At 43.3% G+C, this 25,490-nt stretch overlaps 1 protein-coding gene across 1 annotated transcript; it reads right to left on the bottom strand.

Annotated features, from left to right (window-relative positions):
- Window positions 1-329: 329 nt before the first annotated feature.
- LOC146062653 (intestinal-type alkaline phosphatase-like) lies at window positions 330-22,535 on the bottom strand. The gene is made up of 10 exons (XM_083174724.1): window positions 22,430-22,535; window positions 21,368-21,483; window positions 19,741-19,915; window positions 15,663-15,835; window positions 12,619-12,753; window positions 7,427-7,496; window positions 7,092-7,226; window positions 2,732-2,923; window positions 1,181-1,297; window positions 330-700 (listed from the first exon to the last, which is right to left on the bottom strand). The coding sequence occupies exons 1-10, from the start codon at window positions 22,443-22,445 to the stop codon at window positions 450-452; spliced, it is 1,380 nt and encodes a 459-aa protein (XP_083030850.1). The 5' UTR covers window positions 22,446-22,535; the 3' UTR covers window positions 330-449.
- Window positions 22,536-25,490: the final 2,955 nt, after the last annotated feature.

Genomic DNA, 25,490 nt, shown 5'->3' with positions numbered 1-25,490 from the left:
AGAAAATTAACGTCTCAGGGGCTGCACATCCTTCAAATGTTAGTGCCCAAGGGGCCATGTGAAACTGTCACTTCCTCTAATGCAGCATAATGGCACTAGTGTAGATGCGGCAGTATCCATCTCTGAACCAGGCCCCAAGTAGCAGAAAAGGATGACATTACATATGCTCATAAATAAAATAGACCACAGTGTTTTATTGTGAAGCCAGCATGTTTAATAAGGATTCAGTTACAAGAAAATTGAAGACAATTACAAATCCCAAGTAAATAAATAGACAAATTTGGTGGTTCCAATACCAATGATTGGGACAGTAAGCTAATACCCATGGCTCATTTGCTAGTCAGTACTGCAGCCTTTATTTTTTGCACAGTTGTTTTTCCAATAAAGTTTAATAGTTCTGATCAAAAATTTCAGAATCACAGGACATGGTAAGAAATCGATTACTGCTCTCACCACAAGAGGGCGCCACATAGAGAGACTACCAGCAGTACGGTGGAAGAGGAAATATGAAAAGCTGAATTTGGAGGACAATCTGTATATGGCTCCAGACAAGCTGCATAGGCCATGACATGGGCAATGTAATTCTGCTCATGGATACCATGGAAAAGGTAAGCTTGGGGTCCTTTAGCCATGATGGGCACATCCTCACCTCCATGTGTCTCTGATGAAAGATGTACAGCTGTCTGCTGTCTATAACTTCCTCCTATATGACAAAAAATATAAATGTGATATCCATATTTATAAAAGAACTTGCAAGCAGTACCATGTAGTTATAAAAGATAGAATGGAAGCAATTACAGGTTAAAGTGTCAGACGTTTATTACACATCTAAAGAATCGCTGTACAACTGTCTGCTCACAACCCTGTAGTAGGGATGGCCATCGATGATTTGAAATCTGATGGTTTCCCTACATCAATGGCAAAGGAAAACCTATGTTTCCTCTTTTTTTCCCCCAAGGTGTCGGGACATGGAGCAGAGCTCCGCCCCCCCCCCCCCCCCCCGACACCCAGAATTCCTGCCCCCGAGTTCTGATTGGCCCATGGGCCATCAAATAGTTTACCACTATAGAGGGCTGGTTGCAGAATCACCATCGATGGTGTCTGCACTGATGGCCATACCTACCCTGTAGGTCAGTAAGCATTTCACACTACTAGCCGGGAAGCCATAATCAGTCCATACCTGTGTTTATATTGGTAATATTTTCCCGTACTCCATTTACGATCTTAAAGCCAGGTCCATTGCCGTAGAGTAGGCTTGTATACGGCAATCCATCAAGGGCTCTGAGCGGAGCTTTTCCTGAAAACAAAGTACAGATTATCCAGTTAAAAGGGATTCTGCACAAATAACCAAAAATAAATGAAAGAAAAATACAGCTATTTCATTTATGTGACCATTACAGTAGATGAGATCAAGACAGTGAGGTAATAATGAAAAATAAGCCTCCCCTGTCTCACTACATTAACTTAATCAATGGCACGTAAGCAGTGCATGACATAGATGCATTAGATTTCAACTAATAATTGTAATCACATAATATAAATCTAGAAGGGGGATGTGAAAGTTGCGATACTGGATAATGAACGCAACCACATGATTTTTCCAGAATTCCATATTTAGTAAAATGCCAAGACTTGCGAAAAATAAATAATAATAATAAATTAAATAAATACATACATGTGTGTAAAAGATAGATATAACAAAAAAAACCTGAATTTACCCACTATATTGGCCAGCAGCTGCTTTTTTGATAATAAGACCCACAGGTGCTGCCTATATCTTATTGCTATACTATACTGGATGGCAACTGGGAACTTAACTTTAATAGGAGGCATTGTGATGGATGCCAGACTGGATATTATATATTTTCCAGAAGAGAAGAACCGGGTGCCATACAGTACATAGGGCTTGATTCAGTATTGATTGGACGGGGCAGAATTCGGCACTGTTCCCATGGTGGGGGCTCTGCACATTCGCATGCTCATATTTGCGCATGTGAAGACTCCAGGGGACACCCAGTGTTTTATTTGCGTTCCCCTGGGAATGCAGGTGGGACGATGCCTGCTGGGTGTCGGCAGTTGACATCACATGATGTCAGGTCCTCCCCCCTCTTTGGCAGACTTCAGGCCGAAATAAAAGTCAGTTTAGTTCAGACTGACTTTTATTTCCGAAGGGGAGAGAAATCAAAGGATTGTCTATGACCATCAAATGATTTCTCTCCGCCTTTTTGCCGCACGCATGTTCGATGTTACCGAGGGGATTCAGCGGCGGGAGGGTGGACGGGTGTTCGGCCAGGCAGCAGGTGGCGTTAAGCCACTTGCTACGCAGCAAATGGAACATTATCAGGCCCATAATGTACAGAAACTGTGAGATATTGTGCTGGGACCTACTGCTGAGAACATCCTACTACAGCGTGGATGAGCCTTTGTTTAAAGAAACTCTATCGTTGTCACTTTTCTATAGATTTTAGATAAGTTCTATGAATTTTTATGTAAGTATTGGCAACCTACAGTGTTGTTCTTTTCTGCAATAAACAACATGTTATATGGTCTTACAATATTGTGGGCCCTTCTTTTCGAGGCACAGGATCTTGTTAGAAGTCGCAGAAGAGCCCCATGACCACTTTGAGTGGGTCGCTCAGGAAAATTGTCTACACCAGTGGGTCCCAAGCACAGTCCACAAGGCACACTAATAGGCTTTCAGTAATATCAACATTAGAGTGGAATCACTCACCAAGAACACTGTTGCCACGGTCTGTGTAGCCACCAAAGGTAAATACGTGGGAGTGGTCTGCAGTCACAACAGTCAGTGTATCATAGTCTGACACCATCTTCCCAGCTCTCTGAATGGCTTTGTCCAATTCTACAGCCTCAGTCAATGAATTTCTTGCATTTGAATCATGGTGGCCATGATCAATTCTGCCTCGTAAAGGAAACACATTAACAAAGTTAGCACAAATATCAGGTACAATACTTTGAGTAGCATTCAACCATTGCAAGGATAGCTGTCCCAATAATATGACCAATACATAGTGCCAGCGTTGCTGTGAGAGATGTACAAAATACCCACAATGGCACAATGTTCAACAAAACTTCAATGAATTGACTTCAGATCATTTGGTGACAATAACCAAAGTGATTCATATTCCTCGACTTCGACCCTGGCATTTTTAGCAGATATCTTCACATCTCTCACAGCAACTTAGTGGGTGGCTGCAAATAACTGTTACAGTTTTCAGACCACCCAACAGGTACAAAGGGAGAGTTCAGCATCCTTTTCTCATTATCCACTCACAAAACCATACGCAATTCCTGAAAACATTGAAGACTCTTTGCCATCTGTGTAAATGTGAGTAGGTCTGAGGCTTCCACTAGTCCGAGACTGAGACAGGCTGAAAGTGCTCAGGGTTGATGTCATAGACACTCCTCAGAAATGCCTGGACACACCTGCATTTCTTCAGACACACCCCGCTTCCTATCATATAAGCTCAGGACACATTGCATCTACGATCCATACACATTTTCAGTTGCTATTTGCATTTTCGCATGCGTAATGCATATGTTATACATGTGCGTTATTACAAATAGCGCTCGATTTGCTAATTCTCTACTTAGAGATCCATGCTGAATTAGGCCCCAAGTCTTATCATTTGGTATATGATATGCCTTTCTCAGACGATGGCATTGAGAAACACGTCTCATAAAATTTTTTTTTTTTTTTTGTATTATGCTTTCATTTTTCTCTTCCTCTATTATACAGTATATTTTATTTATAACAAGAAGGAAATTAGTAATTGGATATGGATGTGCTATATAAACTGTAGCTGAGGATGGTGAATATCATATTGCCTGGAGATACTGTGGGCAGGATGTATCAAGGCAGAGTTTTTACCACATTTCCAAATTAACTCAAGCCCAGACACCGGTACTCTGATAGCTGGTGTTACCCTAGAGTAGCCTTTCTTCCACATCACACTGAGAAGGATACAATTGGATCCCTACTAGCACGCACAGAGGGACTCTTGGGTCGTAGACCCAGAAGTCCAGGCACCGGAGCGCATTGCAAAGGGCAACTTTTATATAGCGAGCTGGCCTTTGTGTTTCTAATCACATACTGTATGTGTGATACCCGGCCAGTGCTGGGTATGGCAGTGAAGTAAGAACCGTACGCCAAAACATCTCATCACAAATAGCAAGCAGTTTATTTAAAAGTTCAAACTGGGTTATCATGGAAATAATATTCAATCCATTGTCCTTTTCCCTTCAGCACAACCTTGGTTTAGATTACATCAGACTACATCAGCCCAGCATTTCCTTTTACTCGCAGCATAAACAATGATGGAACAGCAATACAGGTACTTGTGTATTATCACGGCGCCCCCGATTTCCATCGCAGGGCATTGTACAACCACAAAATCGCATTGCATCACATCGTATGCAATATGATCGTGTATAGTGTGGCGAGCCACTGAGCCCGAAGTGTGGCGAGCGCAGCGCGCCCCGCGAGGGGACGCGTAATACTTGTGAAGTAATGCGAGTCCCCTCATGGTGCTTGCTGCGCTCGCCCCGCTTCGGGCTCGGTGGCTCGCTGCGCTCGGCACACTATATAAAATCAACTCCACGCCGACGTGGATAGTGGGAGTATGAAAAGGTCGGAGGACACGTACCGCTGCGCTCGCCACGCTTCGGGTTGGCATTGATAGTGTGGTGGCGTTAACAATGGGGGGGCATTTAACATAGTCATTACCCATCAGGGTGGGGATACAATAAAAAAATCGGGTCTGGGTGGGCATTTAACATGGAAATCGCGTTGCATCGCATGGCATGCGATACGACGCGATATTAAATTGTACAATCATCCCGGCGAAAGGCTCAAATCGGGTCCCATCGCATGCCATCGCATACCTTAATTAGTGGTATGCGATGCAACGCGATGGCCGCCGTGATAATACACAAGTACCGTAATACATTACCAGGGTATCCTGTGACCAGTAGTGCCCATACTTGCCTACTTTTGAATACTAGTTTTAGGGAGATTATAGTTGGTAGTAGAATTGTATACAGCGTCTCATTGCGGGGGAGTGTCATGCTCCACCCAAAGGGCGTGTCTAGTTCCATATATGGAGAGATTGTGAAAAGAGATTGTGAACGTGGCACCTAGAAGCGTTGGTGTGTACTGCTACATCTCAGAGGAATCTTTTAAAATCACATATCCAAATGTAGATGAGCCCCAAAGCAGCTAGTAAGAGGTACTATACTTGCTAAAGTGTTGGGAAATAGTGCTGATGATTCAATGTAAATGTATCTGTCTCTTATTCTTTTTTTCCCCAAAAATGTAACAGTGTAATTTGGGCTAGGTGACATGAGGGAGATTGCTAGACTAATGAGGGAGAGAAGGAGATTGCTGTGTCTTTCAGGCAGTCTCTTGCAGAATGCAGGAGGGGAGGTAACTATGATGTAACAGTGTAATGTGGGCTAGGTGAAATGAGGAAGATTGCTAGACTAATGAGGGAGAGAGGGAGATTGCTGCTATTTCAGGGAGTCTCCTGCAGAATGCAGGAGGGTAGACAACTATGGTAGTGCCACAGCAGCCTACTAGGACTGTCCTTTCTGGTGTGTTCTCCCCCTATTTGCTGGGGGCTCTCTGCATTCTACCTAACATGGATCTCTAATGGACTGGTCGCTGGGGGACTGGTCGCTGGGGGTCTCCATACAGTTTTCAACCACTGACCCAGATCGTCCTCTCAAGAGACTCACATCTCTCGACCTGCTGCTAGGGTACTACTAAAGGTGGGGATTCCCCTTGTTCCTTCCATTGGTCTCTGCATACTGTTGTCCTCACACCCTGCTCTACTTTCCATAAGGCCAGGGACTGTGGAATACCAGTCTGAATGTTCACCACAGTCCCAGCATAGGCTCTCATCTCTGGACACTAGCCTGTGCCCTCATCTCAGATCAGCTTACACTCCAACTGCCTGTCCTTTGTCCTAGACTTCGTGTCCATCCCCCTCCATGTTCAAGAAAACTGGAGCAACTTGTTTGGACCCCCATTCACTAATAAGGATCACATGGCTTTTAAAACTTTTTAGTATCTGATAACCCCTGCAGTGTCTAAAGCTCAGCTAAAGCTGGGATGCCACATATGCAATTAGTATTGGCGTAAGTGGTTGGAATATGCCACTCTGTTTGAGAACAGACCAGTGAAAGTCCATCAAAACCAATATTCAGTATGTTAAAGAAAAAGTGCCTCCATTCTTGGGTCATAATTTAGATGTCATTCTAGCATTTGTAGGAATGGAAGCAGGGAAGCATTACTTGTGGCTAAATTCAAGTGAGCTAAAGGACCTCTCACGTTATACCCTTGCAGGCTTGTTACAGGCTTAGTGGCTTTGTTTGCTTCGCATGAGACCAGTTACTATTCCCAATAAATGACCTTTTCGATAGTAAAAGGGCTAGCCCACTAACCTTGTTACTGCCATTAAAGGTCACTTGGTTGTGATGTCAGAGGTCCTTCGGCCCACTTGGATCTAGCACCTGCCATTACTTGTGTTTTGTTGTTAGCAGTTTTACTCATAGAAAATCAAAAGGGGGGAAACTAATTTTATGCATCTCTCATCTTGTCTAAAGGCCCATACACAATGGACAACTTTGAGCTGAAAGTCGCTCAAAACAGCAGGTTTGAGCAGCTTTCAGCTCAAAGCCGCCCCAGTGATATGGCCCGGTGATGAGCAGTGTGCGCTCCCACATCATCGCTGGGAAAGCCGTTCATCTTGCTACTTATCAGCTTATGGACCAAATGAGAGGTTTTTGGAAGGGTTTTCCCTTTTTTTTTTTTTTTTTAAGGGGCAATCAATTACATGCCAAAGTCTACCTCTTTTTTTTTTTTTTCAATGTAAAGGATTGCTGCTTTAAAGAACATGGGGAATCTCTCCCCAAATCTCTCACTTTCTGATTCTCACACACTATTACATCTGGCCCTATGTGTTTAGATCTATTCAAAACCACTTTTAGATTCAGATTCCTTACAGACCCTTTCTTTGCTAGAACAAGAAAAATCGTTTTATTTCAGATTTCTCCCCACACAGTATACTTATCTTCTACAAAGAGGAAGAACCCTTTGGGATTCTTGCTCAGTATTTTGATGGCCTTCTCAGTCATTTCCTCGATGGATGGGTCCATGGCTGGATCACGGTCTAGCTCGTACTTCATATCTTTTGGCTCAAAAAGACCTAAACAATTTGAATCATATAATTAGACAGGTTTATTCATAAACAACTGGAGACTCAGGTAATATTGCTATTAAACTACCCTACTTTTACAAGCCGTGATGAATTAAATCATATATTTATCATCCCGTTTCTCAAAAAGTTGCTATTACTGTATATGAGTATTATAATGTCCTGTACAACATATCACTGTAGTATATTACCAATAAGGTAATCAGTTGTAGCTTCATCCACAGCATCAAATTGTTGTTTGTTCCACACATATTTTGATGCCTGCAATGAAACAACATATAATTGTCAATTGTGTGCAGTTTCATTACCGGCTAATTAGCAGTAATTACTGTATTGGCTATTTCCCTGTTCTCTTGATGTTTACAAAAGTCCCCCAGCTACGAAGGGATTGGCTGGTCTCCACATTTAAGCAAGCCACAGAATGTAAAAGAATGAAAAGTAGTTGGTTTGTTTTTTGCTGACTGAAAAGTGCTGCAATTCATATTGTTGAAGTATTTCTACACCAACATAGGCCATAAAGAAACATAGGAGAAAGTCCAGTCCCATGGAATAGACATAGAGATATTGGAAATTACAAGTTACATATTCGTACAAATGACGTTTGTACATATAGATAACTAGGATGTTTCCACCACTCAGAATGCGCTGAGGTGACCCTGCTTAGCTTTGTGAAGATTTACATTTATTATTTAGGTACTTGTTTCCTAGCATGGCGCCCATCGTGTCCCATCGCATACCTTAACATAAGGTATGCGATGGGACCCGACGGACCCAATTTCGGGCTTTTTTTGAGGTTTCCCGACAAATGTAAAATCGGGTCCATTATAATGGCATGCGATGCGACCGACGCGACCGACCCAATTTTACATTGTAAGTATTGTATGTAATGTTAAATTCCTATGTAAAATCGGGTCCATTGTATGCCATTATAATGGCATACAATGCGACCAATGCGATGACCCGATTTTACATAGGAACCAATGTTAAATGGCCCCCATACCCAATTTTTGATTGTATACCCACCCTGATGGGTAATTTCTATGTCAAATGCCCCCCCATTGTTAACGCCACCCCACGATGAACGCCAACCCAAAGCGTGGCGAGTGGCAGCAGTATGTGTCCTCCGACCTTTTCATACCCCCACTATCCACATCAGCGTGGAGTTGATTTTATATAGTGTGGCGAGCGCAGCGAGCCACCGAGCCCGAAGCGCGGCGAGCGAATCGAGCCCCGCGAGGGGACGCGTAATACGTCTGAAGTAATGCATGTCCCCTCGCGGGGCTCGCTGCGCTCGCCACACTATATAAAATCAACTCCACGTCGACGTGGATAGTGGGGGTATGAATAGGTCGGAGGACGTGTACCACCACCCCTTGCGGGCTCGCTGCGCTCGCCACGCTTCGGGTTCACGTTGATTGTGGCGTGGCGTTAACAATGGGGGGGGCATACAATGATAAATGGGGTCTGGGGGGCATTTAACATTGGGGCCAATGTAAAAAATCGGGTCGGTCGGGTCAATCGCATCGCATGCAATTTGGTTGCATGCGATGCGATTGACCCGATTTTTGCAACCCGATTGCATACAATTAAAATTGGTGGCGCCGTGCTAGGAAACAAGTACCATTATTTATTTATTTATTAACAGTTTTTTATATAGCGCACACATATTCCACAGCGCTTTACAGAGAATATTAGAACATTCACATCAGTCCCTGCCCCAGTGGAGCTTACAATCTAAAAATTAACCCTAGAATGTCTGTGTGTGCATGTAGATGTCTACATGCACACACAGACATTCTAGGGTTAATTTTTGTTGGGAGCCAATTAACCTACCAGTATATTTTTGGAATGTGGGAGGAAACCGGAGTACTCGGAGGAAATCCACGCAAGTACGGGAGAATATACAAACTCCACACAGTTAGGGCCATGGTGGGTATTGAACCCATGACCTCAGTGCTGTGCCCGTACTTACATCCTATATAACCTGTGGCCAGGTAACCAATTACATGTCAGGACATGGGAAAACCACATTTTGTGTTTGTATGCATATACAGGACTGTAATTAAAGTAAGCATGCAATCCTGTTTCGGAAAAACGTAGGCGTAAACAGAGAACTGTCTGACTAAATCATAATGTTAACACTCATATTATAGGTTAACTAATTGACAAGGATAAATTTGAACACATGTATGTAGCAGTTGCTATGCATAATATTAAATAATTGTAATTGATGTTATACATAATAATACATAATGATAAAATATTTAGTGGACATGTCATTTAAGTAATGGCATTTTGCAATACTTGTTCCTCACAAGGCTGGCCAATCTGCAACAGTCGATGGGCATGGGAGCAATCCTTATTAGAGAAACACCAGCAGTAACCTATAGAAGCATTTTTGACTGCCCTGCTCAAGAACTTCCAGAATCTCCTGTGACAACATTGTATAACCTTTGACAAGCACACCTTTGTTTGCCAAAGCCAATGATAGAGGAACTCAGGCAATGGTGCACAATGTCCTTTCTCCATACAGATCTGTTTACAGATACATCATTTAATCTATTTGTCTCAATTTACACTCTAGATGGGTGAAAGTTAAATTGATAATGTTAATGGGCACATTTTAAATAGAAGCAAAAGCTGGTAGTATTCATTTGAAAATAATGGGGGGTACACAGTCCAAACCCTGTGCACGGAGGATCTAAAAATCGGAGGCTATACATTATAGTAACAAATTCACCTCACCATTCATACCTCACGGAAAGATAAACTAGTCTTTGTCACACCAGTGCTGCCACTGGGGGGGTAGGGGGGGGGGGGGCTAGGGGTTTGCATGCCTCGGGTGATGAAAATCCTAGTTTCACCCCTGACCACACCAAAAGCTTTCTTTACCCTCCACATGCTTAAGCTTGCCTAGTTTCTAATGGTATGCAAAGACCCCCATATTTTGGTTATGGTTCTAAGTCATCATTGTGTTTTGGAGTTGTCAACATCACTTTCAACTGTTTGGATTTGGACGGACGCGTATATTCAGACAGCCACCGAGTGTTCTTAGCCCTGCCTACCGTACGGATTGCTCACAACATTCAAATGCAGTAAGACGCTGAGCAGATGGACCGCAAGTGGATGTTTCATGTGAACAACTCCCCCATCTGTGGTAACCTTCCCCATCTTCTGATGGTTGCCGACCATCGAATGATGGACCGAGTGGTCAGACAGCTCCGAGTGCTCCTGACCACTCGGACATTTCTCCATGCAAAAGCAGGGATATGGGCAGGCAGCTGGCATCTGGCTATGTCAGCTGTCCACCCCCAACACGTGCATCACTGCCTGCATTACCATACGTACGTCCAGCGTTTCCTTGGGAACACCCATGAAAGGCGGGGTGTACGCATATGGTAATGAGATCAAACAGCTCTACACGCCCATCTCCACTCCCCCATTTCTGTACGGAATTCACGCCGTATTCGGACGTGTGCGGCATTCGCACATGTGCAGAAACACCTCTGCACATGCGGAACACAATACATCGGCCGTCCAACCGAACACGCAGCCGTCTGACTCAATCAGAATAAGGGCCAAAATTTGGATGGCTTTGGATTTCTAGAGAGGCACACCACACATATGTACTGATTTCATCAAATAAAACTAACAAAGGAAGAGGTAGATATACTGTACTTCTAATCCATCTACTGCAATGTTGTGAGAACCAAACACTCCACAGTTCTGTAACTATTTTACAGAAAATAAAGGCTGAGTCAAGAATATTCAAGTTCTTCCTAATTTATCCCCAAAGAGCCTGCTCAGTCTATTGACAAAGGGAGCAGATATTCTACTAGGGTTCTTATGTGGCACCCCACTGCAGGTGCCCCTGTGCCCCTTAAAGGACCTAGGAATGGTAGCAAGAGCTGCCCAGTAAAACCCCTTCCCTGTAATCAGGGCTGCAAGGAGTTAAACTAACATCCCCAGACAGAGTGCTGATAGCAGTGTCACTGCAGCCATCTGCTTACAGCCCTAAAGAAGCATGGAAAGCAAATCAGGAGAAACCCCTGTCACGGCGTGTATCTAACAGCTAGTCAGGGTGGGAAGTCCTGTTCACAGAGAGGAATCCTGCAGCCGGACACAGTGTTGTGTGGGAGACTGAGTGAGTACTATCAATAGATGTCTGTGATCCCTGATCAAGCCATTTCAAGGGAGTGTTTGGGCCAGCTACCAACCCATCTCAAACTAAAAGAACACTTGCACAAGTTTGTGGAGGGGAGATTGCCTTCAGAGAGAAAAGTGTGTGACTATTGCCCAAGATTCTAAATGACATTGTTTATTTCTACACGTGACCTTAAACTTTGGATGCATATATATATATATATATATATATATATATATATATATATATATATTTCTTCAGCCACTTTCTACACACATTGGTGAAAGCTGTTATTGCAAAGCACCCTCAATTGGTAGGAACTGTCATTGCCTACATCCAATCCACCCTCTATTGGTGACTCTGATATGACATGCATGATCTACAGCGCCCCCTATTTGTGGATTACAAACAACTGTGCACAGTTCCAATTAAACTCTTCATTATCCTTGGAGGACATTTAAGAGCAGGATAGTTCATGCTCTGAATAACTTTAATGGTATAGATAGCATAGTAGTATAGTGACTGTGTGCCTGAATTATTAATCGTTATCATATTTACCACCAAAGCCTTATTAATTGCATTGCCTTTAATTGTATATCTTGTAACGTGATGCTTGTTGCATTTACCTAACTTTTAACCTAAATTGACTTGCAGCAGCGACCAGTTCCCTAGTTAATAAATATTATTGTCACCGCCTTTGTGTATGTTAGTTATTGTGTGTATTGCTTGGGGTGTTCATCCTTCTGCCACAGGCTCCTGCTAAAGAAGAAGAAGTTACTGAGTGCTGAACCCACCCATCATCTGGAAACCAGGTACAACACCACACCGTGTCAGTCAGCCTGTCACACTTACAGGACTGCATTCAGGGGCACCAGAACTAGCAGTTCATTATGTGTGCTGAGGGAATCTTTAACAGAAGCAGCTACTGCCTCAACACCCTGCACAAGAGCAAGGTACCTATAGATACCTATACCTACTCATGGCTAAATCCTTAACTTGGTAATTACCAGTCTAAAAAAAAAAAAATGTGTAATTAGTTGTGAAGATAAAAAACAGCTGGGATAGATCATTTTGAAGGTGGAGCCATTCCACTGGCCAGTTTGATTGTGCTATTGGGTTAATGGTGGCTTTCTAAGGCTGTCTCACTGAATCACAGTGTGAACTCACATAGATTCTGTGCTCTGTATGTGTTTGGTTCTCTCTCTCTCTGTTTAATTACTGATATATGTCTTAATTTACCGCTCTTGTGCTCAGCCATGTATGTGTTAGGTTGACTCCATCCTTTCGAAGACCTTGACTTGATGCGCTAGTTGGATATTCTGGGTCAGGTGTCCCCAGAGGACTCATGTAGGCTCTGCCCCCTCCTAAAATCACCTGCAGGGAAAAACAAGGTGAATTATACAGATTGTTCTACTGGCAGATCACAAACATACCCACTCTCACGTGCTCCCTGCAGCAACCTCTGCCACTGTAGTGTGACAGCTGTCTTTGGGGACATGTGTAAGACAGATTACAACTGTACAGGGAGGTTGTATTCTATACCTCCCAGTCTCTCGGATTACAGCTTTCACAGGCAACGTCTCCAAAGGACTGGACACCCTCCCAGATAGGTACTCGCACTACAATTTACAATATGCAATCTATTTAATACAGTAGCAAAGGTTGCTCTGGAGAGCCAGTCCAGTCTGTAGTGCTGAGTTCTGGACTTTTTGGTATTTAACCAATCCATATCTAACATGTATTGAAATTAGGGAAGCCAATCCCAGGCCATTTTTTCAATCCCGGGATTTGGGATTGAAAAACTCAAGATCCTGGGATTGGCCTCCTGACTGCTTAGAAGCAGTCCTTTGCGGCTTACCAAGTGGGCATAGGCAGCAGATAAGGCAGCCCAGCGGCAGACAGGCGGAAGGGGACACGCGGCTAGAGACCATGCAGGTGGGGACCGGCAGACGTGGTTATGGGGACCAGCGATGGGGGCTGCCGTGTGTGCCTGCGCAGTGTGACCTCTAACATCGCACAACATGTCTTCTGGCTAGCAGCTGAGCCAAGCGCTGCTCGAGCTACAGTATTATTATTATTATTATTATTTTATTTATAAGGCCCCACAATTGTTTCGTAGCACCGTACAAAGGAACAGTACAGGGAGACAAAACTTGGAATAACATTGAATATATAACAAAAATAGAGTACAAATAAAGAGTGCCACAGATCAATACACATTACAGCTTAAATATAAGTAGTGAGGACTCAATCAACATACAACTAGAGGCTTGAGGCCAATGATGGAGATGAGTATGCAGACGAAGATGGTCACTGAGTGTTTGAGTATAGGAGAGCTGTAAGTGAAATGTGAAGAGAAGAGGGCTTTGAAAACAGGAGGGAAGAGGGCCCTGCTCGGAGAAGCTTAAAATCTAGTAGGAAGGGGAGACAGACAGATTACAAGAGGTGCAAGCAAGTGGGTGGTGGCTAGATAGCAGGATATAAACAGGCAAGGGGTCGGAGAATCAGCTAGTTTATGCAGTGGAAGGGTACGCTTTGATGAATAGGTGAGTTTTAAGGGCCTGTTTGAAGCTTTGCAAGGTTGGGGAGAGTCTAATGGAGTGAGGGAGTGTGTTCCATTGAAGGGGTGCAGCACGGGCAAAGTCCTGTACTCTAACATGGGAAGCAATGATCAGGGTGGAGGAGAGACGGCAGTTGTCAGCTGACCGTAGAGGGCGGGAGGGTGTATGAATGGAGATGAGGTTAGAGATATATGGAGCAATGGAATTAGAGATGGCCCTGTATGTGAGTGTGAGGTGTTTGAAGTGGATTCTGTAGGGGAATGGGAGCCAGTGCAGATTTTGTTGAAGGGGAGTGGCGGAATTAGAGCGGCGGGAGAGGAAGATAAGCCTGGCTGCAGAGTTGAGGACAGATTGGAGAGGAGCCAGTTGGGATCGAGCGAGGCCGGTGAGGAGAGCATTACAGTAGTCAAGCCGTGAGATGACCAGTGAGTGGATGATAAGCTTAGTTGCACTCTGTGAGAGAAAGGGCGTGATGCGAGCAATGTTGCGTAACTGGAACCGGCAAGAATGGGCCAGGGCTTGGAAGTGGGGTGCAAAGGAGAGGGAGGAGTCGAGAGTGACACCCAGGCAGCGGAGTTGGGGAACTGGGGAGATGATGAGCTCAGTGCTGCCCGACAGAAAGGAATTGAAATTGGAGACTCCAATCCCAGGATTGAAATCCCGGCCAAATATGCCCAAAATCCCGAGATCCCGCCAATCCCGATGACAGAATTGGCATCCATAATTGAAATGTTTCTGCTACTGTTTTAATGAATTTCCTTTAATGCCGTTCATTCCTGGAATGCAGTGTCATTTTATAATGGCACCAAAGCTTGCTATTTTCAGAGGTATATTTACAGTATTTAGGTGCAAGTTTTTAAAACTGAAGATGTTGCCCATACCAACCAATCAGATTCTACTTATCATTTATATAGCACCATCTAGAACAGGGCTGGGCAACACGGGCCCTCCAGATGTTGATGAACTACACATCCCAGCATGCCTTGCATCAGTTTCAGCATGGCCACAAACTAATGCAAAGCATCCTGGGATGTGTAGTTCATTAACATCTGGAGGGCCGGTGTTGCCCAGCCCTGATCTAGAAGATAATAGCTAGGATGTGATTGTTTGCTATGGCAACACCTCCACTTCTAAAATCCCACACCTAGTAGTTATACCCTGAAAGGGGTGCACACTTGGGCTGCAGCTCTGCAATTCTGCTTAGTCAAGTCCCCAGCAGCAGCCTGCGTGTACAGTCGAATAGACACTGCAGCATCAAGAAAATCCTTGCCTGCAGTGTCTATTTGGCTGAGCGACAGCGGCGCTGCAGGGACACTCATCGCTGTGCCCCACTGTGTACACACAGGCAATTCAGGGAACTCTTCTAAACCATTTTGACGATGTATTCAAAATCGCTTAGAAGAATCGCCCCGTGTGCACACGGTTTAAGAGCGAGTACTGAGTTTTTTGTAAACATTATTTATACATTTCTATAAACATATCTTAATTGTATTAATTCATTCATTCATTGTAAAAGTTATAGCTTCTAAAATAGAAGTGTTGTTTTTTTACTTTCAAATGCTGATACTGTATATGAATAAAGTGATACTGTTGGTATTATTAAAGCCATTCTCTTCTTCCCACTGATAAATGCAACAATCTCTCAGTTCCTACTAAAACCATGATACATATTTGTTTAATCTATTGATGTTTCACCATATCCCACATGGTCTTGATAATTACATTAATGTCTGTGTTGTGCACCAGCTGGTAGGCAATGTCCTTGCAGCCATTGTTAATCATAGTTGTAGTCATCTCAGAGTCTGAATACCAGTCCCTATTGGCACTGTGAGCGTAGGCAGCAGCTGGAGAGGCATGTTGGACACGTGTTGTTGTCACGATACCCACAGATTTACCTGTAAATACATATCATTCAAATAGGTCAGAAAACTGTAGGTGTGTAAAGAAGAAAGGCAGAACCTGATTAATATCTCATGGGACCCAGGCAAAAGTAATAATTCTGGCACACATATGCCAACTGGCCTTTACTTATAGTCTAATTCAAACAATGGATTGGTAGCCAGGAGATGGACAACTATAACTAACAATAATGTATATTGTGTATGATTTTTTTTTTAATGCAAATCAAAGTTGCTGGAGAGCTTAAACCATTATGCAGCCCTGGCCTTCCAATCCATCCTACCAGGTAATGGGAGTTTTACAGGATGTAGGGCTTCAGCTTATGTAACAAAGCCTACCTGCCAGTAATGAGTAGGGATGGCCATTGACTCTATCACCATCGATGGTGATAGTGCAAACAGCCATCGATGGTGGCATACTATGTGATGTATGACTATTGATGGTTTTAACTATCGATGGTCATCCCTTTTATTTCACTGACTGCCATGTGGGCCAATCAGAACCTGGGGACGGGGTTTTTGCCTGTGTCAGGGGCAGGAGCTCTACTCCGAATCGCGGCCCCTTGGGTAAAGAAAATAAACTATTCGGTTATGCTTTGACATCGATGGAGGGTCATTAGCCATCAATGATTTTGAACTATCAATAATCAATGGCCATCCCTAGTGATAAGTAATTTCTATCACAGTCTATAGCCTTCACTGAGGGATTCCTTCAAATCCTAATTATAATAGACAGCAGCATTACAAGTACAACTGTACTCTGATGGCAAATGCATATAATGATGGTATTTGCCATACAGTATGTGCCCATAAGAAACTAAAATATTTTTTTCACATTGTTTTTTGTTTCTTTAGCTAACTTTTTTAAATTATTGTAGAAACGGGAATTGTAAGCCTGATATCCAGGGGGAGCAGATACTGTAATGGGCCCCATACATCAACAATCACAATTTATGGATTTCCATATACAGTGATTTTTTGCCAGATAAATGGATTTTACAATCTATCTGACTTTGCCCACACATTACAGATTTATTTCAGTGATCGACAGATTTTTCCATCTAAAGATTGCATCTTCATATCTGGAAATTGGCCAATCGATTGTCATTTCAGCTGTTCATAATGTAAATAGATGAAGAAGACGAATTTGGAATGCCCACACATATAAAAAAGATCTGCAGATAATACAAGATTATTAAACATGTTTAAAAACCTGATTAAGCAATCGATTGGCGATTTTGATTGGGATTGCCAAAAGGGGGAGCCCACACATCTAAAATTAATTGTGGCAATCATCTCCATATCTGAAAATTGTCACAATTAATTGCTGATGTATGGGGCCCTTTACCTTCTGCTGTGGACATTGTAAATGTTGACATTTTGACCAGATGCATTCTGACAACATTCCTTTTTACATTTTTTATTGCTAACAAATAATACATTGTGTAAAGAAATCAGTTCAGCAATCAGAATGCGCTTCTCATAATATTCAGGGATATCTGTCACTGTACAGTAACATTTCTGTAATAACAGTATTCTGGTTCATTCACTTGGATGCGAATCCGTATCATTGCGAGTGAGCCAGATCCCGGCTTGCGAATGGTGGTACATTGGTCCACCATTTGCAAGGTGCGTACAATCGCACTGGCTGCGAATGGATGTTTTATATAAACATCCATTTGCAGCCTGCGGGGTAACACCCACATCATTCGATGGTCGCCGAATATGTGGAATATGCACGCAGATCCCCCCGCCCCCCCATAAATCAGCCTGTATATAAACCTAGTGGGTGAAAACAAGGGATAGCAGCAGATATCAGAGAGATACCAATTTACTAATAGGCCCCTAATGCTGTGTACACATGGAGGCGATAGGGGCTAAAATCGCTGGAAATATGGTCGCTGGCGACCATATTGCCAGCGATTGGAGTGCGCACCAGCGATAAATCGCCGGGTGCACGCTCCCGATTTTAGCCCCCTTATGATCGCTGGTCGCAGGAGCTTGCTGATTACCTCTGCGGCTCCCCCGGCAGAGGTTCCCTTTCATCAGCGACCATCTCTGGTCGCTGATGAAAAGGAGAAACTGAGCAATATATCTCCCCCGTGTGTACGGGTCTTAAGTATTATGTATTGCAGCAGCACCAGTACATTAATGGGAATGTGAGAGCAAATGCACCCTCACATGCTGTAATGAGGGCCTTCCCATAGAACACCTGGGTATTCAATGCTGCAGTGTGGGAACTCTGCATTGCATGATCACTATATATATGGAACAGGGGAGTGGTATCAAACCTCAGAGATGGAAAAAGTAGCGATGTTGGCCATAGTAACCAATCATCTTCTAGCTATCATGTATGTAGCTCAGAACATAAAATGACAGATAGACACTTACGGCGGGATGTACTAAAGGAAAAATGCGGTAAAACGGGGGTTTTACCGCATTTTCCTATTTACCATCACCCGTCCGCCCCGTCTCCGCCTGGCAGGGTATCGCCACCCTCTGGGTGGCGATACCCTATAGAAGCCTATGGGCTTCTATTGCCGCCCGCGCGCCCCCCCCCCCTCCCGTCCTCCTTTGATCTCCTCCTCCCCCAGCAGGTGTCACAGCCGGGAGGACATCCGGCTGCAGGGGGGGGGGGAGGAGGAGACGCAGGGGGACACTGGCAGCCGCCGGGACGTGACAGAGACCACATCACAGGTATCGCGGGGGTCTCCGTCACCGCAACCCGATGCTAGCCGCATATGTTAGTACATATACGGCAGCATCGCGGCGGCTGTCAGGCGAAGGGCGGCGATGTATATTAATACATCCCACCCTTATTGGTTGCTATGGGCAATCTCTTTACTATATCTGTGTGGGATGTATCATTCATCGTATATTGCATGCAATATATCCCGTGAATTATTGCATGCATTGCAGTGTTTATTAATGCCACATGCATGCATAATTGAGAATGTAAATGCAAATAATAGGTCTTAATATAAAGCCTGTACTTGGCGTTGAGAGGACTGGGTTTATGACCTTGAAGTTCTATTGTGCATGCAATTTCTGACACATGTCCGAACGGGATACGGTTGTATTGTTGACACCACTTAGGTCAACAGTCATTAGGTCGACACCGTTGGGTCGACAGGTGTCTAGGTCAACAGGTGTCTAGGTTGACATAGGTGAAGGTCGATAGGTGTCTAGGTCGACATAGGACAATGTCGACATGGGTTTAGGTCGACATAGCGTTATGTCGACATGGGTAAGGTCGACAGGTCGGAAGGTTGACATGTTTTTTTTTACTGTTTTTTGAGCCTACATGTGCTGACACGCAGTATTCCATGCCCTACCACTCACTAGGGCGTGGTGGGAAAATAAAATAGTGTGCCAAGCGCAGCGAAGCACCGTGCCCGAAGCATCACGAGCGAAGCGAGCGGTGCGAGGGGCTGCGGTTGACTTCCAACTGTGTCCATGTCGACTGTGTCGACATTCGGGTCAAAAATAGTAAAAAACCATGTCGACCTTCCGACCCGTCGACATAACCCTATGTCGACCTAGACACCTGTCGACCTTCCCATCAGTCGACCCAACGGTGTCAACCTAATGACTGTCGACCTAAGTGTGGTCGATAAAACGATCCACACCCTTTCAAACTTCAGTGGAGGAGGAGGAGGAGGGAGAGAGAAATGGATTCCTCTCAGGGATTCAAGACCATAGGCTTCTGTGGCAATGTTGTCTGTCAGGTACAAGCTCCGGATAGTTTTACTCTTTTTGCCACACCTTTCCCTATGACTATTTATTTGATGACTGTGAATTGTATAAATAGGCACCTTTTCATGACAATTCACCAGAGAAAATATCTATAACCAGGACTGTCTACTTATGCACATATATTAACATGGTACAGTACTACACACCTGCCTTCTTTGCTCGGTGAAGTATGGATTTCACCTCATTCCCATTGGCGGTCAGACATTGTCCAAAGCTTGTAGCTGCGGTCACTCCGAGTGTCCCAACGTTACCTTTTACCCCACACAAGTATGCTGTCCCTGTACCTGCACTGTCTGGCACTTGTGCATCTACATTGTAAACCTACAGGGTAAATTATATAGGAAACAGTTAAACATTGTCAGTGGTCCTACACTCATAAGACAATTATCTGAAGGCAGATAGATCAGTGGTTCTCAACCTCGGTCCTCAGAACCCCCCAACAGTTCCAACTGTGTCCATGTCGACAGTGAAAAAAAACACATGTCGCCTTAATGACCTAACCCATGTCGCTCTAACGCATGTGTCGACCTAAACCCATGTCGACATAGACACCTGTCGACCTTCACCCATGTCGACCAAGAACCCTGTCGACCTTGCCACCTGTCGACCCCCAGGGTGTCGAACTAATGACTATTGACCTAAGTGTAGTCGATAAAACAATCCACACCCAATAAAAGTTAAGACAGTAAAAACATTTTTTTACCCCAAAAAATATAAACTGAATCAGGTTAAAATAGCTAATATTAACATCATTTGATTGACAAAAAAGGACATTTTTGGACAAAAATATAATTTATCACAAGTGCCAAATAAAATTATCACACTGACAATGTAGTGGTATGCAGTATCTTATAGCCAATCAATAGGGTAATTGGTGTGGGATGACGGCCCTACAGTCGGTACTCCAGTATACTGACATCAGAACCCAGACCTCTGGTACCCCAACAGGGGGCGAGCACAGAGAAGCCAATCATTGTGTTCGCAACAGGTTCTGTTCTCCCACTCCGGGGGAGCGTGGACCCCCACAAGGAAGAATAGCCCCTGTCATTCGGGATCTTGACTGTCAGGCATTTGAACAGTCAGGATTCCGATGACGGTATACTGACCATTGGGATCCTGTCTTCCGGCACCCTAGGATAATGGAAGGACTAACAGAACTATGGGGGTTATTCTAGTTCACTCTTTCTGACAAAATTCTTCTTAGATGGAAAAAACCATGTGCACTGCAGGTGGGGCAGATGTAACATGTGCAGAGAGAATTAAATTTGGGTGGGGTTTTACTTCAAAGTGAGATCTATATTGCAGTGTAAAAATAAAGCAGCCAGTATTTACCCTGCACAGAAACAAAATAAGTCACCCAAATCTAATTCTCTCTGCACATTTTACATCTGCCCCCCCTCCCCTGCAATGCACATGGTTTTGTCCATCTAAGAAGGATTTTGTCAGAAAGAGTGAACTAGAATAAGGCCCTATGTTATGTATAATCAGGATAGGAACCATTAGTAATGTTCATAAAGTTCCTTAACTTGAAAATTAGTCCCAATCCATTTGGTTGATTAGCCATATATGACATTGGTACTCCAGGAATCAAAACCTGTTTTCTTTTATACAAATACTAGTGCTGTACCCATGCAGGTAACCTCAGTCACCAATTAAAAGTTGCATCAAAATCTGCATGAATACATTTAAAAATACAATTGAGAACATTCCTGCAGTGCAGGATGACAGTAATAGTGTAACAGTTGGATTTGCTGCCCCATATAGGTGCATTACCTTAGAAAGTGCCACATGAGGGAATTTCTCCATCTCCAATATATTCTCCTCTCCATTTTTCCCTGCCAGTTGTCCCTGGTATACACGAGCTGCACTTACTGTGGTGACTCCCATTCCTGAAAGAACACGTCAGTTGCTATCACTAAATACAATAGTAAGATTGGAAACATATGTGGCCAACAAGGTGAAGTGCGTACAGTATGTGCTAGGTCATAGTGAAATAGGGGTCTAGTTTGGATTGAGATAGAGTACACAGAAATAAAGTACCAGCCAATCAGTTCATGTCAACTAATAAATAGACCCCATTGTTACAGTTTAGAGGACACAATGGTGAAGCTGTGCCAATATTTACACAAATGGACAATATTATTTAATTTGTGCATGCATCAGAGTTTCACCACGCTCATGTCTTAACTGGCACTCCCAAGAATTTTCCGGGCTATGCTAAAGTGCCCAGTTTGGCAAACCCGGAACATTCTTGGGATTGCCCTTGTCTGTCTCTTAGTGCCGGGCAGTGCCGCAAAGCTGAGCACTGAACTCAGCTTCAGCCGCTGCCTCCTTCCCCCTGACTTGCTAACTCCATGCTGCACAGGGGGCAGGACCGGACAGCAGCTGATGTAGTGCTCAGCGACGCTGCACAGTGCCAAGAGAGACAGTGGTGGGGTTTTCTTTAGGGATTGCACCCAAAAAAAAAACTCCCCCTGGCGTGTGTCTGTCCTTGCACATTCCCTGTATGTACACCAGGGATGGATATTGTAGCAGCATCAGCATAAAGACGCAGACACAACTATACCATACGATGCAGCCACGGCCATGTCTGGATCCTACTAAGAATCAGCCAATACGTGGGTTTTGCAAACATTTGGACACTAAGTTAGAGTTATTACTATATACAGTACAACCATCACGTTTAAACGATATAGCAGGAGATTTTCAAGAATATTCAAATTTGAGTACTGTAGTTTATCCTACAAAAACAACAATTCTGATTATTATTGTGAGTGTGGCATAATTCTGTACCGTCTACCGTAGTATCAGGTTCTGGTGGTGCATCTCACTCACCATCTCCCAGGAACATGATGAGATTCTTGGCTCTGTGGGTGATGGGAGCAAGACTTTGTGCTTTGATTATTGTCTCCTTGGCCTGATCATTCCAATATTTAGCTGACTTCTCGTGCTCTAAAATGCAACAAGGTTGACATGAGTGTAAAAATGCATTCACATTCAAATGTATAAATATTCAAATACACACTAAGCTTCACTGACAATTTGTAATATAATCTGTGGAAGAAGCTATACAACGCTCTAGGTTTTTGAACAGGAGTATCTCTAGAAAGATACAAATTTGGAAAAAGGTGTATCAGGAGATACTGTACTTGGATTAGGTGGGGGATATTTACTAAATGTATTACTTTGTATTTGATTTTAACATCAATGTAAATCGATTTAAATCAAATCAAATCAACATGATCATACCTCTCAACTGTCCTGATTTTCATGGGACCGATCCACTCCAAAAAAAAAAAAATTGGGACACCTGTGTTTTGACAATCACACCCACAAAATTCCATGTTTCTTCCCCGTAAATGCTGGCTTCCAGTCATTTAAAATGTGATTGCACTGAAGCAGAATGCGTACACACAATTATTCACAAATTGTGAGTGCGTATGTGCAATGAGAACGCTTCACACATGCTGTCGTTTCATAGTCGACCAGATTGCATTTTCTACACTTGGCGACCCATGCTAATTTAGACCCAGTATGTGTTAGCCTATAATTACTTATATACAACTTTTTTGAAAATAAATTGATAATTTAAAGTAAAACATATTTATGACATCCACATTAAAAATTATTTATCTGATATTATTTTATTATAGCCCCTCCAGAATATGGATTTTAGATCAACATCCTGTTTGTGGTTCTCATGTTATAGTGCAGTTTCTGGAAGGATTGGAAGCTTGCGAGCAGGGCCCTCCTTCCTCTACTGTATGTTGGTTTGTTTTATCACTTTTTCCAATTGCAAAGTGCAACGGAATACGCTGAAACTGTAAATATAAGAAACTGTAAATAAATAATAAATAAGAATAGCTTTTTTTTTGTGGAGTTTGAAAGTGATTGAGGCTGGAAACCAGATACAAAGTGGTTGGAAAAATGTGAATAATCATATCAGCAGGAATGCACCCAATGCCTTGAGACCTTTGATCATCATATGGACCAGTGACTAGATAAGATAACAATCATATATATGAGGAATACCCTTTAGTCTTTTTCAGACTAAAGAATGTTTTATGAACAGTCACAGAGTACAGAAGGTTTAAGGTGGTTAATATATAAATAGTGGTTGCACAGATTACATAACTCATTATAGGAACTCTGCACTCACACAGTAATCCTATACAGTATATAAGATTATCTCTAGGTGACACTGCTCAATATCACAAGGTGTGTATAATGTGCTCATGCTGGACTATACACTTAAAGGTCTATTGACTGTTTGTGGTATTCAGGGGCATATTAGAAATGCAAAGTGGCCCCGAAAATGTTTTTGAAAGAGCACTATGTGGTAGGTGTGTCCAAATATTTAGTCGTTTGGTTACTATTAGCAGGAGAGGACATCTAGTGTGGGGTGCTGTCATTCATATGGGAATAAGAACATCCAGCATGCAAGTGGTAAAGTGGGTAATATAGACAGCATTGGGCTGTTCTGCAGCCACTCATACATGCTCGCTAATATATAGGGCCCAAGGCTAGCTCAGGGGCAATGCCATGGTGTGTACACACACAGAGGTCCTGTCGATGGGCGTCTTATTGGAGAGGCACAGGAATGTGGTTACACTGGATGCAAACTCATAATCCTCCACATTGGAGGCCATACTCTGAGGGAGAGTCTGTATCTAGCATGGGGCAATGCAAGTTTCCCTTCTATTCCGTGTCTACAGACACTCAAAGTGATTTACTTAGGGCCCAATTCAGACCTGCTTACTGGGCAGTGTATATTTTCTGCCTAGCGAGCAGGTAGACGCTACCATGCCGAATGCAACTCCCCCCCCTGCCAAGCGAATACCCACACTACCATGCAGCCGCACGGAGGAAATATCATTCCATGGCCGCTCACCCTCTAATGATGTTTCCACCCTTCTGTATGAAAAGTAAATCTATACTTACTTTTCAGATGGCCGCTTCCCTCCGAATTGGGGGCGGGTGATGATGTCAGCTGCCCACCGCGAGCAGGCATAGGCACACTGCGTTTATTAAAGTCACCAAAGGTGCTCACTCTGGGGGTTGTACATATTCACGTATGTGCAAACCCCCACCATCAGCCAGGGTAGTGAATTCGGACCCCAAAGAACAGGTCTGAAATCCCCTCTTAGTCCTTGTATGTAGAGACGCGCAGCTTACTATACTACCTACCACTTGTACACACATACACAATAGGGCTCATTTTTGCCAGGAGCCAATTAGCCTACCAGTATATTTTGGATTGTGGGAGGAAACCGACACAAGCGACAATACACAAACTCCACACTGTTTGTTAGTATATTTACCTGACCCTGGTCGGGATTAACTCCATCGGGATCCCGGTGTTGGTATTCTGACGAGCGGGCATCCCAACCGCCGGTCATCCGTATGTATCACATACACACACAATGGAAAGCATCCATGTTCTGGTGTATGACGGTGCGTGTACACATAATGTATGTACCTTAAGCATACTGCAGTTTTTATCTTTGCTACAGTATAGTCTTGTCAGATGCCTAAGGACATACAGTACTTTTCTTGAGGTCTAGATTCGGCCCTGTCAGTTTCTTTCAGAAAATGACTAAGAAACAGGTGTAATTGCAGGAATTTCTACATGGTCCCCACATTATTATTATTATTATTATTATTATTATTATTATTATTATTATCTGATAGCCCCTTGGAAATAAGTTCCTCTTGGCAGTATAGTGGCTATTACAGTTGATTTCTTATTTGGAAAGTAATCTTTTCTCAAGCTATATGTACACATATACAGTATATATATATATATATATATATATATATATATATATATATATATATATATATATATATATATATATATATACAGTATGTCTATATAGGGAAACCCACACTCCTT

The sequence above is a fragment of the Crinia signifera genome, chromosome 3 (assembly GCF_055691185.1).
Source record: "Crinia signifera chromosome 3, ASM5569118v1, whole genome shotgun sequence".
Classification (NCBI taxonomy): domain Eukaryota; kingdom Metazoa; phylum Chordata; class Amphibia; order Anura; family Myobatrachidae; genus Crinia; species Crinia signifera.
Note: the sequence above shows the minus strand (reverse complement) of the source record. Positions and strands in the feature narration are given on the sequence as shown.

Excerpts from the sequence above, each read along its gene's own strand:
- LOC146062653 (XM_083174724.1), bottom strand. Across the intron at positions 19,916-21,367 it reads CTCATGTGGCACTTTCTAAG|GTTTACAATGTAGATGCACA; the intron begins GTAATGCACCTA and ends TTTACCCTGTAG. Across the intron at positions 1,298-2,731 it reads CCGTGGCAACAGTGTTCTTG|GAAAAGCTCCGCTCAGAGCC; the intron begins GTGAGTGATTCC and ends CTTTGTTTTCAG.